This window comes from Pelecanus crispus, chromosome 3, assembly GCF_030463565.1.
Source record: "Pelecanus crispus isolate bPelCri1 chromosome 3, bPelCri1.pri, whole genome shotgun sequence".
In the NCBI taxonomy this organism is placed as follows: Eukaryota; Metazoa; Chordata; class Aves; order Pelecaniformes; family Pelecanidae; genus Pelecanus; species Pelecanus crispus.
The window spans coordinates 1,256,037-1,272,263 of record NC_134645.1 but is presented as its reverse complement, the minus strand read 5'-3'; the positions used below and the strand labels follow the sequence as shown (position 1 = coordinate 1,272,263).

Sequence of the window (16,227 nt, the reverse complement as noted above, 5' to 3'; positions counted from 1 at the left end):
AAATCCCAAAGAGCGTGGGGGCAAGGCATGGAGTGGGGCTGGGGAGCGGGGAGGGCAGGGATGCTCTGGCCGCGGGTGAGAACGGCTTCTGTGGATTGGGAAAGCTGTCCTGGAAGTGGGTCTTTTGTGATGGAAAGGGAGGGGGGCAGTGAAAGTTGTGCGCGGCAGCGGCGAAAGTTGTGGTGCTCAGTACCCTCACGCCGCCTTCTGCAGCGTGGGCTGCAGGGAGCTGCGCAGGGCTCGGGCTGGCAAAAGCAGGGGATGCTCCGGGTGGATGGGGCAGCTGCCCGCGCTGGGCATGGCTCAGACCCACCCGTGTTCGCCGTGGGATCGGAGCGGTTTGGCTGCTGCCGGCAATGGCGTCGGTGCAAACCGCCCTGGCGTGCACGGGACCGGGGAAAGGGGGCACCTCTGAAGGCCACGGCCCCTCCGATTCGGCATGCGGAGCCCATCGGCGCGGGCAGGCTTGGGGGGGGACGGGGAGCGGTGGAAAGAGGTCTGGCCCCAGAGGGTCCGTGGGCTCTCTGCCTTCCCCTCCCCACGCGCAAGAGCGAGAGAGAACCCAAGTGCTAGAGGGTCGGGGTGCAGCCCCCGGCAGCAGCTCGGCACCACGCAGCCGCTCGCGGAATCCCCCCGCCCCGCTGGGATGGGGGAGAGAATCGGAGGGGTGAGAGTGAGAAACACTCCTGGGCTGGGATAAGAACAGGTTAATAATTGAAATAAAGTAAAATAATAATAATAACAATATAATAATAATAGCAATAATAATATCCAAAGCAAGCGATGCCCAATGCAATTGCTCCCCACCCGCCGACCGATGCCCAGCCAGTTCCCAGCAGCGATCGCTGCTCCCCGGCCAACCCCCCCAGTTTCCATACTGCCCATGACGCCGTATGGTATGGAACGGCCCTTGGGGCAGTTGGGATCAACTCTCCTGGCTGTGCCCCCTCCCAGCTTCTTGTGCCCCTGGCAGAGCAGGGGAAGCTGAAAAGTCCTTGCCTGGCATAAGCAGTGCTGAGCAACAACTAAACCATCAGCGTGTTATCAGCGTTCTTCTCCTATTAAATCCAAGCCACAGCACTGTGCCTGCTACTAGGAAGAAAATCAACTCCATCCCAGCCGAAACCAGGACATAGAGCTAAGGAGAAATCATCCCTCTTTCTTCCCTTTTTATCTTTTTCAGCTTTTTGTGCTCTGGTCTTTTCTTACATTTTTGTTGCTCGCTCATCACTACGCTCTCTCTGACCTTTGTTTTCTGGTTAAAGGACAAACGTGTTCTCTGGGGCGTCTTTTGGTCTTAAAATAACCGCGTGGACGCGTCCAGACGCCCATTCCTACTGCTTTAGTGTATAAAAACGTACCCGAAGCGTAAAGCTCGACCTGCAAGCCCTAACGCCCGCACTTCATTTAGCGAACGCTGGTGGGTGAGGATGCGCGCAGCACATCTGCGGCTGGCGATCTGCAGGGATAAGGGCGAGCCTTGCCGTTCACACACGGAGCCGCGGCTGATGAGCCGCGTAGTGGTCCTGCGTCCCCGTCCCCCCACCCCCAAGAGTGGATTTAAATCCCGGCGGGAGAGCTCGGCGAGCTCTGTCTCCAGCGCAGAGATTGAATTAGCTGGGCGATGGGGCTGCGGCCAAGGGCTGGGGTGCGGAGACTGGGAGGCTGCGGCTGGAGATAAGCGGTGCCCTGGCTTCCCAGCCGGGATGAGGACTGGGTGGGACGGGATCATCCTATGTCCCCAGGGAATGGGTCTCGCTAGCTTGGGAAGAGAAGGGAGGCCAGCGGTTCGGCTGCTCGCTCCCTCCTGCTGCGTGCGAGCACGGCCAGCCGAGCCCCTCGGACCGTCACCAGCGCGGCTCCGTGGGGCTGGCTCCTTCCCAGACGGATGAGGCAATTCGGCAGCTTGCGCTCATTCCTGCAGCTTTGCATCTGCAAATATTTGGAGGAAAATATCCACAAATGCCTTAGATGTCATCTTTTTTTTTTTTTTTTTTTTTTTTTTTGGATAGCTCTTTCTCCAAGCTGTAATCATTCGGTTATTCATAAAAAAAAAAAAAAAAAAAAGAAAAATCAAGAACTTGGGGATGCTCAGGTGCCTTTAGGACCAGCCCTGAGGTCCTGACCCATGGCTTGGCCTCCGTGGGGCTGGGATTGCCCACGGAGGCTCGCAGAAGCTACCAGACCCTGCGAGGAGCCGCCCGCTCGCCGGCCCACGTGCGTGCCACGTGCTGCCGGCCCGGCGGCTGCCGAAATCCCCCCCCCCGGCGCACACCTGGGGCGGGGGGGGGCCCCCCTGCCCCGCTCCCCAAGAGGCACTGCTAGCGGCAGATGGAAATAGCAGCAGCTCTGTTGATTTACAACCACAGCCCTGACTTTAATGGGCTGGTTTTGCTCCCCGACAGCTACGGATTCGGTCTTTTTTTTTTTAACAAGCCTCTCTTTTTTTTTTTTTTTTTTTTTTTTTTAATTTTTTTCCCCCCCCCGGCATGCAGCCCGTTAGCAACTCGAAGCAAGGGCACGCGGGGAGGCGAGGGTTCGCCCTGCGCGCCGGGGGTACGCGCGAGCCGCTCTCGCCTCCCCTTTGCAAAACCAAACCCGGATCCTTCCTAGAAGCACAAAACGCCTTTGTCTGCGGCGGTCCCTGCTCCCTTGGGAGAGGCAGCCGGCGGGTGCTGCTACACCCCGGCGAAGGGCCGGCGGTGGCAACCCCGGAGCCGGCCCCGGCCGCCCCAGCCGCGCCGCAGGGTGATGCCTCCCCACGCCAGCCCCGGCAGGAATGTTTGCTGTCACCGCAGCCTGCGGCGAGGAAATATTTTCCAAGCAAAAAAAAAAAAAAAAAAAGGCCTCCCAGTGTATTTCACGCTGACGGCTTCCAGCAGCCCTCTGTAGCCGTCTTGTTCTGCCGCCGCCGGGACACCTACCCGGAGGAAGAGAGGAGGCGAAGGTGGGAGAGCTTTAAAAAGCTCTGGTTAAGTTTGTTCCACCCTGGCCGTTCCCCTCTAGAGCGGGGCTTTAGAGGCTGCAAAACACCCGGCGGCTGCCCGGGGCGGGGGGACGATGGTTTCCCGTCTGCCTCGGATGCTCAAACCCCCCCGCCCCGTCCCGGCATCGCATCCCAGGGGAGGAGGGGAGAAGCGGGGTCCCGTGCGTCGCGCCGCGGGGCGGCTCCGGGGATGCTGAGGGATGCCCCGGCTCCTTCCCAGCCCGGGCTGCGAATGTAGGTCAAAGCCCTCTCATTGAAATCCAGTGACGATGGTGGTGTTACAGGTTGGGCTGAAATATGTACCTCCGGGTCTTTACTCTGGCACCGAAACAAAACGTACTCAGAAAACTGTGAAAAATAAACCCGGCTTGTGAATGCAGCTGATTGGAAGTTTTTCCAGCAGAAAGTGCCGTCCGACCCGTGTAAAACCATTCCTCGGGCATGTGTTGATTTGGGCAATGTTTCCTCTGAAGGGAAAAAAAAAAAAAAAAAGATCAGAGTGAGGGGGGAGAAATGTTTGGAGAGAGCCGGAGCCACCGCCTTCGGCGGAGCTTTTCCATCCCTGCTGCAGAACGGCTCTCCCTTGGAAATGCACTTGATTTAGCAGCCTAAACGCGCTTGATTTAGCAGCCCGCTGCCTGCGACGTGCTGAGCAGGTGCCCAACGCTTGTCCTCGAGTTGCGGTGGGCTTTTTTCATTGGAAAGATTTTTTTTTTTCTTTTTTTGAGCAGAAACAAAGGATTCCTGAGCCCGGTGAATTTTTTCTTTGGCAAAAGTGAAGCCGATCACGCAGTCAAAGCTTTCCCGCATCCTAACGGCACAGGTCGAGATAAAATTTTTTGCCTGGGAATGAGTGGCGGGGGAATTAAAATATCGTTGCAGGTGGCAGCAACCCATGGCTCTAGCGATGGCTGTCGCTGGCCCATGGCAGGGGCAGGTGCCCTGGGGATGGGGTGCCCAGCCTGCGCCGAAAACGCCCCCGTAATCTGGCTGCGCCGAGCTGAAGGGGACGAGGGCACGGATGTCCCGGCAGCCCCGGGCTCGCCCCGCCGGGGTGGCACCCACCCCTCGCCCCGGGGCAAGGCTCTGCATCCTCGCACAGAAACGGGCTTGTGCGCCCGTGGCTGACCCCGAGCAGATTTATTGGGTGATCCTGGGCTGCTATTAGTGGTCAGGGAACCGCAGACTCCCAGACAGGCTCCGAGTCCCAGGCAAGCCTCCTGTGTTTTTTCGGAGCAGAAAGCTCCGCTCCGGCTGTTTTGCCGGCGGCTCTGCCAGGGACACCTCGTTCTCGTGAGCCGACGGCTCCGGATGGGGCACCCGGGGGGACGGGGGTCCCCTGGGAGCGGCGGGCTCCCCCTGCACCCCCCCGGCGGCTGGAGGGGACGGGGCGGGGGGTGACACGGAGCCGGGGTGACGCAGAGGCTCCGAGCAAAGCGTGCCGCCTCGCTCCCCGAGCTCGGAGGAGCCGTCGCGCTCGGCGAGCGGTTCGCCCTGCTATTTATACCCGCCGCGCGCGAGAGGAGCCTTTCAGTATAAATGAAGCTATTTTAAAGGTCTTGGCCAGGTATAACTGGTTTAAACAAGGCCGGTAATGACTCAGAGGGCTATAAATGTCCGTCAGAGTCCTCGGCGAAGCTGTCGGGGATTGATCTCCCGGGCAAGCAGCCTTCCCGTGGCGATGCGAAAGCCATCGTCGCACGCTCCCGTCCCCACGCTCCGACACCGGCCCCGCCAGCAGCACCCTTCACGCTCCCTTCGTCCGCCGCCTGCGGGCTCGTAGGCGCGGTTCCTCCACGGTTATCCCGGGCGCTGTGTGGGGACGGGCGGTCCCCGTGGCTCCGCGCGGCTCCATCCCTGCTGCGGGCTGAGCATCGCCAGCTCCCGAGGGGCTCGGGCGCAGCGGGATGCCCCAGCGATGGGTTTGGCCGGTCGCATCTCTTTGGTTTTACGGGGTGCGTTAAGACTTTTGTAACCGGGTCCCCATTTCGGGCGACGGGCTGGACCTCGGGCGATGCGCTGGACCGCCTTGGGGCTGCGGTGGGGTTGCTTTATCCCACTGGGTAACGAAAGGCGCCGCGTTCCTCCTGCCTCAGTCTCTCTGGGGACCCAGGCACCTTCTGGAGTGCTGTGGGGGCTGGAGCGCCTTCAGACTGCGCCAGGCTGGAAGGGTTCCAGCGGAAAGGGGTTTTGTTAGGAAATAACAGGGCGTTTTTAAAGCCGAGGTTTTTTGGGAGGAGTGTCTATATTCAATTTTTCTGTTTGTTTTCTTATTGTAAAACCAGAGACATTGCAGTTTTCAGAAACTGATAATTAGACATAAAAAATGTTGCCCCCCACCCCCCCACCTGAGTGAAACCAAAACCTGAATGTGTACCGTTTTATGTGTTCAAAAAACGGGCAGAGGTGGCACTTGGGGACATGGCTGAGTCTGGTCTGCCCTTGATTGGCTTAGAGTAGACTTGGTAGTGTAGGTTAATGGTTGGACTGGATGATCTTAAAGGGCTTTTCCAACCTAAACGATTCGATGGTTCTATGATTCTATGAATACTTTGGCCAGCCAGGTAAAACTTCCCTTGCCTGCCAGTTTCTTTGGGGACGAAGCTAACGAAACCGTCCATGGCAGGACTTTTCCCGGAACGTGAGGAAGACTTCCTTTTCTCCCTTTCTTTTTCGATCCGGAAAGTCAGCATTGCTGGGCATCTCCTGGAGCAGCCCCGCGCGCCGGGATGAAGCCGATCGCTCCAGGTTTTTCCCACCGAGCCTTCTGCCCCCGGACATCATTCCAGATGCCTGCGCATCTTGTTTACCCAGCAAAATGCGCTCGTGGAGAAAACCAGCGCCGGGGCGTCACGTGGGCCACGGTAAACAGCCAGCAGATGCACTCTGTTTATTTTGCCTCCGAGCCTTTCCAGAAGGCACCGTTCTGCTGGCGGGCTCCTCAAAGGGGGATTTTTCCCCCGTACCCGCATCCCACACGGTGGCCGCTGCCCGCTGCCGACGGCCTCGCCGGGGCTCAGCGGCAGCTGCGGTCCCGCCGGCGCCCGTCACACCGTCCCTGGGTGCCGTGGACGGGCGAGGTCCCTACATTGGGCTGTCGCTGCACCCAGGTGCTGTTTGCAAGCGCTCTCGGGTTTTCCAGTTGCTTCTCGGGAGATCGTTGTCCCCAGCGGTAGCGGGGACGACGCTCACCGAGCATCCCGCCGATGCCGGTGAGCCGGGGGGACCACCTCCATCCCCGAGGGGGACAATAACGGGACTTTATTCCCCCCCCTCCCGTCACATTCTTCAGGCACTTCCAGGGTTTTATTTTACCTTGTGGTGCCAACCACTGATTCCAGCGGCTCGTTACCTTCACTGGCATGTTGAATAATTACAGAGTGGGGAGGAACGTCAAAATAGCACCTGGAGGACTGAACACGCCAAAAATAGCCACGCTGGCCGTGTCCCGACCGGCCGGATCCTCGGCTACGCTCACGGATGAAGCGAGTTGGTCTGCGATGGAGTCCCTGAGAACGTGGGACCGGGGGATATCATTCCGGGGTTGAAAAGATAGATATCCTTGGGCTCTTGATCAGGTATTAAAATGACAAAAATTTTGCATACTCCTGACTCTTCCTTTGTTAGACCTGTTAAAGCCTTGGAAAATATTTTCATGAATTAAGAAGCCCCATTAAACGTTGAATCTAATTAGGAGAGACTTGGCTGTGGAGTTCTTCAAATAGTTAAGTCAATATTACACGGTGTAATTGTGGTAATTCCCCGGCGGTGCCGCAGCTGACGACGGCCTGTTTTAGCGCGTCGGTAACTCCGCGGATGGGGGAAAAAAACTCTCCCCACCACGGAATGTCACTTATTTCCATGGTTCCCGTCTGAACCCTTCAATGCGCAAAGGATGTCGTTTCCTGACGTGCCCTGTAGAAATTACAGGAACTCTGGAGCGGGACCTCGCACTGAACGCAACCTTGGGATCGGGCCGTGCTGGGGAGCCGGGATCTTTTTGGCTCTGCCACGGGACTGCCCAGACGGCTTGGGTGAGGATGCTCAACCTCTCGCCAGCGTATTGCCCCAGTTAGAAATGTGGAGCATCCTCCTCCTCCTCTTCCTCCTCCTCCTCCAGTTGTCTGTTCTTCTTCGTTGGAAGCTCCTAGGGATGCTCCCAGCCCAGCAGAGCCCCTTGACCTTACAAAGAGCTCCTTCCAGGGATCCTAAAGGACCAAACTGGGAACAAAGCCAGCGAGAGGGAGCGCGGCAGGCGGCACAGGGCACCGGGGCGATGGCAGCTCCCCTGCCCCGGCTCCCCCGTCACCCTTCCCTCTCCCCGGCTCAGACCCAACCGCTCCCGCCTCTTCCTCCAGTACCTCCGTGCAGCGATTCCCCCAGGATTTTCACGTCTGACCGGGGAAGGCCTCAATAAATCCCGACGGTAATTGCGGTGGCACTGCACAAGCGCGCCGGGCCATCTCCCTTCCTGGCGGGCCGGTTGCCTTTTGTCTCTAACAAGATCTGCAGCCGCCCGGGCTCCTTTTGCTTCTTGTTATTGAAATGCCTCTCTTCTGGAGGGCAGCGGTTGCTTCTATCTCACAGGAGAGCCCCTTCCTCAATTAAAGGGGAAAAAAAAAACCCCACGCATTTATTTTGAAACAGCAGTGCAATTGGGAGAGTTCATTATATTGGATTAATTATGATAATTATCAGTAGAAGGGAGATAATTACCCTGTTTGTTGTCGAGAACGAGGGAAGGGGTTCCTTTTTTTTTTTAATTATTTTCTTTTGCGCAGACCAGCCCGGTTATGCGGTGTGGGGGCATCGGGGAAGGCGGACGCCAGCACCGGGGCTTCGCCTTCACCCACCTTAGGGCACACGGTTCATCGCCGCTCAGCCTCCGGCTGCGGTTACGTGCTCGCCTGCTCGCTCGCCACCGAAGCCCGGCCGTGAGCCTCGGCTCCGAAGCATCCCCCCCGGCTCCCAGCAACGCCCTGCACTGCCCTGCTCCGAAATTGCCGTTGCAACCCATTGCACAGGGCACGTGCCGGTCCCTGGGAGCGCCGGGGGAGCGGGAGCGGGATGCGCTCGCTGGCGGCGTGGGCGCTGCGAGCAATGGGGACGGCCAAAAAGGGCCCCGACTCCTGGCGAAGCTTCGCGCCAGTCCCTGGCCTCCTACCCCCGGGAAGGGAGAGATGGCTCCTCGAGTCATGGCTTTTAATGCAAATAAGAAGGTAATTTAAAGATTAAATTTAAAATAAATATTAGTTAAATATTAAAGAGGAGAAGTCATTTTTAAATGGCCGGTGTGTTTCTCAGTAACCCAACCAGGCACGTTTAAATAAGACGCCGCTGAAATTTTTCAATTTTTATCATCCTAGGTATTCTTAAAAAATGTTTCTCATAAAGCAAGCGTGACTATTTTTCTGCTCTCTTAAGAGATGCGAATTTCAGCAGGTTTCCCTAGCCTAGCGGCGTGGAAGGCTGCCCTTGCGAAAGAAGGGAGAAGGAGGTGGCGGCCGCAGGACCCGGGTTATTTGCAGGAGCAGGGATTGCCGGTGCTGCCTCCGGGGTTGGTCCCGCATCCAGCCACCTTCAGCCAAGCCGCCGTCTTTGCCTGGCCACGTTTCTGAATGCAAATGCCTGCGTAGCTCGGGAAGCGCGTGTCCTTGCGCTACAGCGACAAAGCCTTTGTCTGAGCCGGAGGACGCGGTTGCTGCGGTTCGCCTCCGGCACCGCGTCCCCAAAATGCGCGCGCCGATGACGCGCCGGGCACGCAGCCCCGGAGGGATGCCGCCGTTCCTTGTGACGCAGGGGATGAGTTGGGTGAGGAGAGCTTCTCATCCAGCGCAGGCTGCGTGGAAAGTCCTTCGTGTCCCGGGAAGGGCGAGAGACTCGGATTGTGGGACAGGCGGCGAAGGGTGCAAGGCCAAGAAGGCAAAACTGGATTTAAGCGTTGGGGCTGGGGCAACAACAGTGGGAACGTCCTCTTTCGCCGAGGACTGGCCTCAAGCGAACATTTTGGGTCAAAATCCGAGCGAACAGGACTCTGGTGAAAGCAAGGCTTTGCCGCTCCGCAGCTTGCAGTCCCACGGCGCAGCGGGGTGACGAGAGGTAGAAAAACTTCATCTTTGGTGGCAACAAAATTCAAAGTCCCGCTGTCGGGAGCGGGGAAGCGGGAATTCCTAAAGAGCGGCGGGGAGGCTGGGACCCGCAGAGCTCGGGGTGCGCGTTAGCCTCCTGCCGCTCCTCACACCGAGGTGCCAGACGTGCTCGGAGCACGCTAGCATCCGCGCCGGCGCGGGACGAAGGCCCGGAGGCGGGTGAGTTTATGGCAAGGGTAAATTCTCCGTACGGCCCCTCTTCCTCCTCCCGCGGAGCTCGCCGGGGGAACCGCTGTGCCAAACCCGGCCCTGCCCAAAACGCACGCTCGCCTCCCGTACCTCGTGTTCGGCGGGGGAAGAAAATGGTGCGAAAGCGAACCGCGCCGCGCCCGGAATGGCTGGAATCGGCTGCAAGCGGCGAGCGGAGCGGCCAGGATCTTTGAAGCGATGGTGTTCGTCGTGTCCGGCAGCCACGTCGGCCGATTTTACCCAATTCTCCCCAAATTCTCCCTTCCTGCGCCTCGTGGACGTTAACGCCACAGGAGCGAAAAGCTCTGTGGAGCTGCGTTAGGAGCCCTGTTTTGGGGTGCGCTAAGGCAGAACCGGGGTGCGCCGAGCCCAGGAGCCCCGCTCAGCCGTGACCCAGGGCGGGAGATTTGGGGGTGCGGGCGAAGGTGGGGTGCTCCCCCCCCGGGAAAAGCCGCTCTCGCCTCTTGCGGGGGCGAGCGTGCCTGAGCCATAGGAGCCGGCGAGAGCCCCGCCCCGGGGGGTGCAGCACCCAGCCGGGGGTCCCCCGGGGTGTCGTCCCCCCCCCCCGCCCTGCGGACCCGGGGACAGCAGGCGACAGGGGGCGCCCCGCCACCGCTTTTGGCCGCCGGGACGGGCCCCTCCCGCCGGGGGTGACCCCTCGCTTTTGGGGGTGCCCCCATCCCTGTAAGGGTGACCCCTCGCTTTTGGGGGTGTCCCCCTCCCGGCAGGGGTGACACCTCGCTTTTGGGGGTGTCCCCATCCCTGTAAGGGCGTCCCCTCGCTTTTGGGGGTGCCGCCCTCCCGGCAGGGGTGTCCCCTCGCTTTTGGGGGTGCCCCCATCCCGGCGGGGCTGACCCCTCTCTTTTGGGGTTGCGCCCCTCCTGGCAGGGGTGACGCCTCGCTTTTGGGGGTGCCCCCATCCTGGCGGGGCTGACCCCTCGCTTTTGGAGGTGTCCCCCTCCTGGCGGGGGTGACCCCTCGCTTTTGGGGGTGTCCCCATCCCTGTAAGGGTGTCCCCTCGCTTTTGGGGGTGCCCCCATCCCGGCGGGGCTGACCCCTCTCTTTTGGAGGTGTCCCCCTCCTGGCAGGGGTGACGCCTCGCTTTTGGGGGTGCCCCCATCCTGGCGGGGCTGACCCCTCGCTTTTGGAGGTGTCCCCCTCCTGGCAGGGGTGACGCCTCGCTTTTGGGGGTGCCCCCCATTCCGGCAGAGATGCCCCCTCGCTTTTGGGGGTGCCCCCATCCCGGCAGGGGTGACACCTCGCTTTTGGCTGTACCCCCCTCCCACCGGGGCTGACCCCTCGCTTTTGGGAGTGTCCCCATCCCTGTAAGGGTGACCCCTCGCTTTTGGGGGTGCCCCCCTCCCGGCAGGGGTGACGCCCCGCTTTTGGGGGTGTCCCCATCCCTGTAAGGGTGACCCCTCGCTTTTGGGGGTGCCCCCATCCCGGCAGGGGTGTCCTCTCGCTTTTGGCAGTACCCCCCTCCTGCCGGGGGTGACCCCTCGCTTTTGGGCGTGCCAGCCTCCCGGCAGGGGTGACCCCTCGCTTCTGGGGGTGTCCCCATCCCTGTAAGGGTGACCCCTCGCTTTTGGGGTTGCCCCCCTCCCGGCAGGGGTGACACCTCGCTTTTGGGGGTGCCCCTATCCCTGTAAGGGTGACCCCTCACTTTTGGGGGTGTCCCCATCCCGGCGGGGTTGCCCCCTCGCTTTTGGGGATACCCCCGTCCCCGCAGAGCTCCCCCCTCGCTTTTGGCCGTACCCCCCTCCCGCCGGGGGGTGACCCCACGTTTTTGGGAGTCCCCCCATCCCGGCGGGGCTGACAGCTCGCTTTTGGGGGTACCCCCCATTCCGGCAGAGATGCCCCCTCGCTTTTGGGGGTGCCCCCATCCCGGAGGGGCTGACCACTCGCTTTTGGGGCTACCCCTATCCCGGCGGGGGTGCCCCCCTCACTGTTGGCGGTACCCCCCCCCCTCGGTTATACCCCAACCAACCCCCAAATCCCCTAAAGAGGGGCTGGGGGTGGGAGGGAGGCGGGCTGCCACTTGTCGCCGCGGCTATCGCGATAGGAGCGTGCCCGCCCGGAGCCGCTGGGGTTGTTGTCCTTTGGCGGTGACTCCGGGGGGTGCCGGAGCCAGGAGGGGAGTCCTGCGGGGAGGTTTGGGGTTCCCAAACCCGCGGTGAGGTGAAATCTTGCTCTCTGGTGGCTTTGTGTTAATATTTAAAAAAAAAAAAAAAATTATCGCCAGCCTTCGCCGATCAGTGGGTTGGGGTTGGGGTTCCCCCCCCTCATCTCGCGAGTGATGAATAAATAAATAAATCATAAATAAACAAACAAACAGATTAAAAAAAAAAAACCAAACCCGGGGGTTTGTGGGTTTTTTTTTGAAGGTGGGTAGGTACAGGTAGGGGTCTGTGAAAGGCAAAAAGCAAACCCGCGGCGGAGGCGGCCGGGGCCGGGAGCCGGAGGGGGGGGGGGGCAGGCAGGGATGCTGCCGGGGAGAGGGGGGGGCTGGCCCCAGCTCGGGGGGGCTGTGGGGCTGGGGGGAAGCCCCCCGCTCCCTCCCAGCGCGTACGGGGCCGCGCTCGGTCCCCCTCCGCCGGGAGCCGCCGTTCCCGCAGCGCCGATGGGGCGGGCGGCGGGGCCGGCTGGGTTTTTGGAGCCGGGTGATTTTTGTCGTCTGTCTGTCCGTCCTTCCTTCCTCCCCCAGCCCGCCCCCCCCCCACCCTCCGCCAACCTCCGAGGCTGTCGGGGCGTTTCGGCAAGCGGCAGCGCTGCCCCGACGGCGCCCACCGGGACCCCGCACCGGCCGGCCCGGCGCCGGGGGAGCCCCCCGGGCCCCCGACGGGGCTTCTCCCCCGCCCTCGCTGTTTGTTTTAGTTACCAATTTGTTGCAGGTGCCTGAGCCGCAGCCCCGGGAAGAGCCAGAGCGGCGGCCGCCGGGCCCGGCCATGGGGCAGAGCCGGGGCACGGCCGGGGGGAGCGGCGGCCTGAGCCCCGGGGCCGGGGGCTCCGCCGGGCAGCGGCGGGGAGCGAAGGTGCGTGGGGCCGGGAGCTGCCTCCCGGGGGGGCTTCTTTGGGGGGAGCGGCTCCCGTCGGGGCTGCGGGGGGAGCGGCTCCCGTAGGGACTGCGGGGGGGGAGCGGGTCCCGTCGGGGCTGGGGGGGGGGGCGGAGAACGGCTCCCGTCGGGACTGCGGGGGGGAGAACGGCTCCCGTCGGGACTGCGGGGGGGAGCGGGTCCCGTTGGGTCTGGGGGGGGGGGGGGGGAGCGGCTCCCGTTGGTGCTGCTGGGGGGAGAGCGGGTCCCGTTGGGTCTGGGGAGGGGGGAGCGGCTCCCGTTGGGGCTGCTGGGGGGGGAGCGGATCCCGTCGGGGCTTGGGGGGGGGGGAGCGGGTCCCGTCAGGGCTGGGGGGGGGGACGGGATGGCTCCCGTTGGGGCTGCTGTGGGGGCAGCGGGTCCCGTCAGGGCTGGGGGGGGGCGACTGGCTCCCGTTGGGGCTGCTGGGGGGAGCGGGTCCCGTCAGAGCTGGGGGGGGGGGGCGACCGGCTCCCGTTGGGGCTGCTGGGGGGGAGCGGGTCCCGTCAGAGCTGGGGGGGGGGGGCGACTGGCTCCCGTTGGGGCTGCTGGGGGGAGCGGGTCCCATCAGGGCTGGGGGGGGGGGGCGGAGCGGATCCCGTCCGGGGTGCCCGGGGGGGGAAATGCTCCTGTTGGGGCTGTGGGGGGGGGGGGAGCGGCTCCCGTCGGGGCTGCTGGGGGGGGGGAGCGGATCCCATCGGGGCCGCCCGGGGGGGGGGAGCGGCTCCCATCGGAGCTACCCAGGGCCGGGGCGGGCGGCGGGGAGGGGGGGGGGGGGGGGCAGATGGAAACGGTCTCCCACGGGACCCCCTGCAAAAGCGGGGGGCCCGGGGTGCGGGAGGGGGCCGTGGCGGCGCCGCGGGGTGCTGCCGGGCCCCCCGCGCTGGGCGGCGGGGCGCGGATAGGTGCGCGGGGGGCCGCGGAGCAGCCTCTCCCGCCTAGGTGTGAGCTGATTATTCAAATGGGCAGCCGAGGACCTGGGGATTGGAGGCTCGGCCGGCCGCTCCGTGCTATATCACTCGGGCACCCACGTCACTGCAGCACTTGTCCTCCTCTTCCTCCTCCTCCTCTTCTTCCTCCCTCCTCCCTCCTCCTCCTCCTCCGGCTCCTCCATCGCCTCCGGGCGACTCTTCGCCGCGAAGCGCTGCGAAAACCCACCCAAGGAGCAGCGGCGAGAAAAAAAAAAACCCAAAAGAAAAAAAAAAAACCAACCCAGCCCCAGCGCCGCTCGACCCCCCCCCCCCCCCTTCCTCCCTCCCTCCTCTTCCTCCTCCTCCTCCAGAGGCACCGACGGAGGGGAGGGAGGGCTGGGGACTTTTTTTTTTTTTTTTTTTTTTTTTTTTTTTCGGGTTGCTCTCTGTCGTCGTTTGTTGTGGCTGTTAAATTTTAAACTGCCATGCACTCCACTTCCAGTATGCTGGGAGCGGTGAAAATGGAAGGCCATGAGCACACGGACTGGAGCAACTACTACGGGGAGCCCGAGGTAAGGAGGGGAGCCGGGGGGCTCCGCCGCCCCCCGCCCCGGCCCGCCCCGGCCCCGGCCGGGGTCCCCGTGTCCCGTCTCCCCCCCGCCGTGCCAGCCCCGGGACAAGATTAAAACTTTGGCAGCAAACGCTGGCTCGCTGCGGGCAGGGCTGCGGGCAGGGGCGCGGGTGGGGGGTCCCGGGGGGGCGCGGGGTAGCGGGGAGCTGCCGGGCGGCGGTTCGCGATTTTTTTTTTTTTTTTTTTCCTTCTCCCCCCCCCCCCAACCCCCCCCCCCCCCCCCCCCCCGTATTTTTTTGCTCGCTCCGAGCAGGGATGTTCCTTCCCCTTCCTCCAACTCCCCTTTCCAGGACGGATCCGCCGACCTTGCTGCCATCCCGTCTCATTTGCTAAAAAAAAAAAAAAAAAAAATTAAAAAAATACTTTTTTTTATATACATACGCATATATTTTTCATTCACGAGAAAAAGAAGCCCCCCGCCCCGGGATTTAACCCTTCCCCGGGGCTGCAGTGGCTCTTGCCGGCAGCAGCGACCCGGGCTGGGGGTGTCCCCCCCCCGGCTCCCCGCTCGCCGGGCTGCCGTCGTCCCCGCCGGGGCTCCCCAGCCGCCTCCTCCCCGTCCCCTCCCCAAATCTCCCTCCTCTCTCTCTCTCGCTTGCCCCCGCAGAGCTATTCCTCGGTGAGCAACATGAACGCGGGGCTGGGCATGAACAGCATGAACACGTACATGACCATGTCGGCCATGAGCACCACGGCCAACATGACGGCTGCCACCTCCATGAACATGTCCTACGCCAACACGGGCATGAGTCCCTCGCTCACCGGCATGTCCCCGGGCGCGGGGGCCATGCCCGGCATGGGCTCGGCCGGCGTGGCGGGGATGGGCGCCCACCTGAGCCCCAGCATGAGCCCCATGGGGGGCCAAGCGGGCTCCATGAACGCCCTGGCCCCCTACACCAACATGAACTCCATGAGCCCCATCTACGGGCAGTCCAACCTCAACCGCTCGCGGGACCCCAAGACCTACCGGCGGAGCTACACGCACGCCAAGCCGCCCTACTCCTACATCTCCCTCATCACCATGGCCATCCAGCAGTCGCCCAACAAGATGCTGACGCTGAGTGAGATCTACCAGTGGATCATGGACCTCTTCCCCTTCTACCGCCAGAACCAGCAGCGCTGGCAGAACAGCATCCGCCACTCGCTCTCCTTCAACGACTGCTTCCTCAAGGTGCCGCGCTCCCCGGACAAGCCGGGCAAGGGTTCCTTCTGGACTCTGCACCCCGATTCGGGCAACATGTTCGAGAACGGCTGCTACCTGCGCCGCCAGAAGCGCTTCAAGTGCGAGAAGCAGCTGGCCGCCAAGGACAGCGGCGGGGCGGGCGGCGGGGCGGGCGGCGGGGGCAAGAAGGGGCCCGGGCAGCCCCCCAGCCAGCCCCTGGGGGAAGGCAGCTCCTCGGGGGGCTCCGAGGGCTCGGCCGGCGCCGAGTCCCCGGCCAGCGCCTCGCCGTGCCAGGACCACAAGCGCGCCTTGGCCGACCTGAAGGGCACGCCGGGGTTGAGCCCCGGGGAGCCGGCGGCCTCGCCGGCCCAGCACCTCCTGGCCCCCCCCGCACGCCGGCTTGCCCCACGACGCCCACCTCAAGCCCGAGCACCACTACGCCTTCAACCACCCCTTCTCCATCAACAACCTGATGTCCTCCTCCGAGCAGCAGCACCACCACCCTCACCACCACCACCACCACCACCACAAAATGGACCTGAAGGCCTACGAGCAGGTGATGCACTACTCGGGCTACGCCTCGCCCATGCCCGGTAGCCTGGCCATGGGGCCCGTAACGAACAAAAACGGCTTAGAGTCCTCCCCTTTAGCCGGAGAGACTTCTTACTACCAAGGTGTGTATTCCCGGCCCATCATGAACTCCTCCTAAAAGGGGCGAGGGGAAAAACCTCCCCGGGCGAGGGGGGGGACAGCCCCCCGTAGCCCCGCGCAGCCCCCCGGGCGGAGCGATGGACTATGAACGCTGTCGAGCACGGTACATATACATATATATATATCTCTCTATTTTTCGGTTGGGTTGCTTGGTTTTTTGGTGGGGTTTTTTTGTTGGTTTTTTTTTTTTTTTTCCCGTTGGCTCCAGATGTTTGCATCCGTTCGGGAAACAGCAGCCGTGTGTCTGGCAAGCATCGCGGCCCGCGCCGAGGGCAGGCGCGTCGGTGTCCCCCCGCCTCGGCCCAAAGCCACCCGTGCCCGGGGGGGGGCTGCGATCCCCTTCGTTTGCCTTGGGGGGGGTTGTTTTGGTGGGGAGGGGCGGGTTGGGGGCGAGGGGACGGGGAGAGGGGGGTTTCT

The 16,227-nt window shown here is 62.6% G+C and overlaps 1 protein-coding gene across 1 annotated transcript; it reads left to right on the top strand.

Moving 5' to 3' along the window:
* The first annotated feature begins 13,791 nt into the window (after positions 1-13,791).
* On the top strand, positions 13,792-15,808 carry FOXA2 (forkhead box A2). Its single transcript, XM_075708032.1, is given in 3 exon segments — positions 13,792-13,878; positions 14,545-15,483; positions 15,485-15,808. Coding segments are annotated over 3 exon segments (1,350 nt in total).
* Positions 15,809-16,227: the final 419 nt, after the last annotated feature.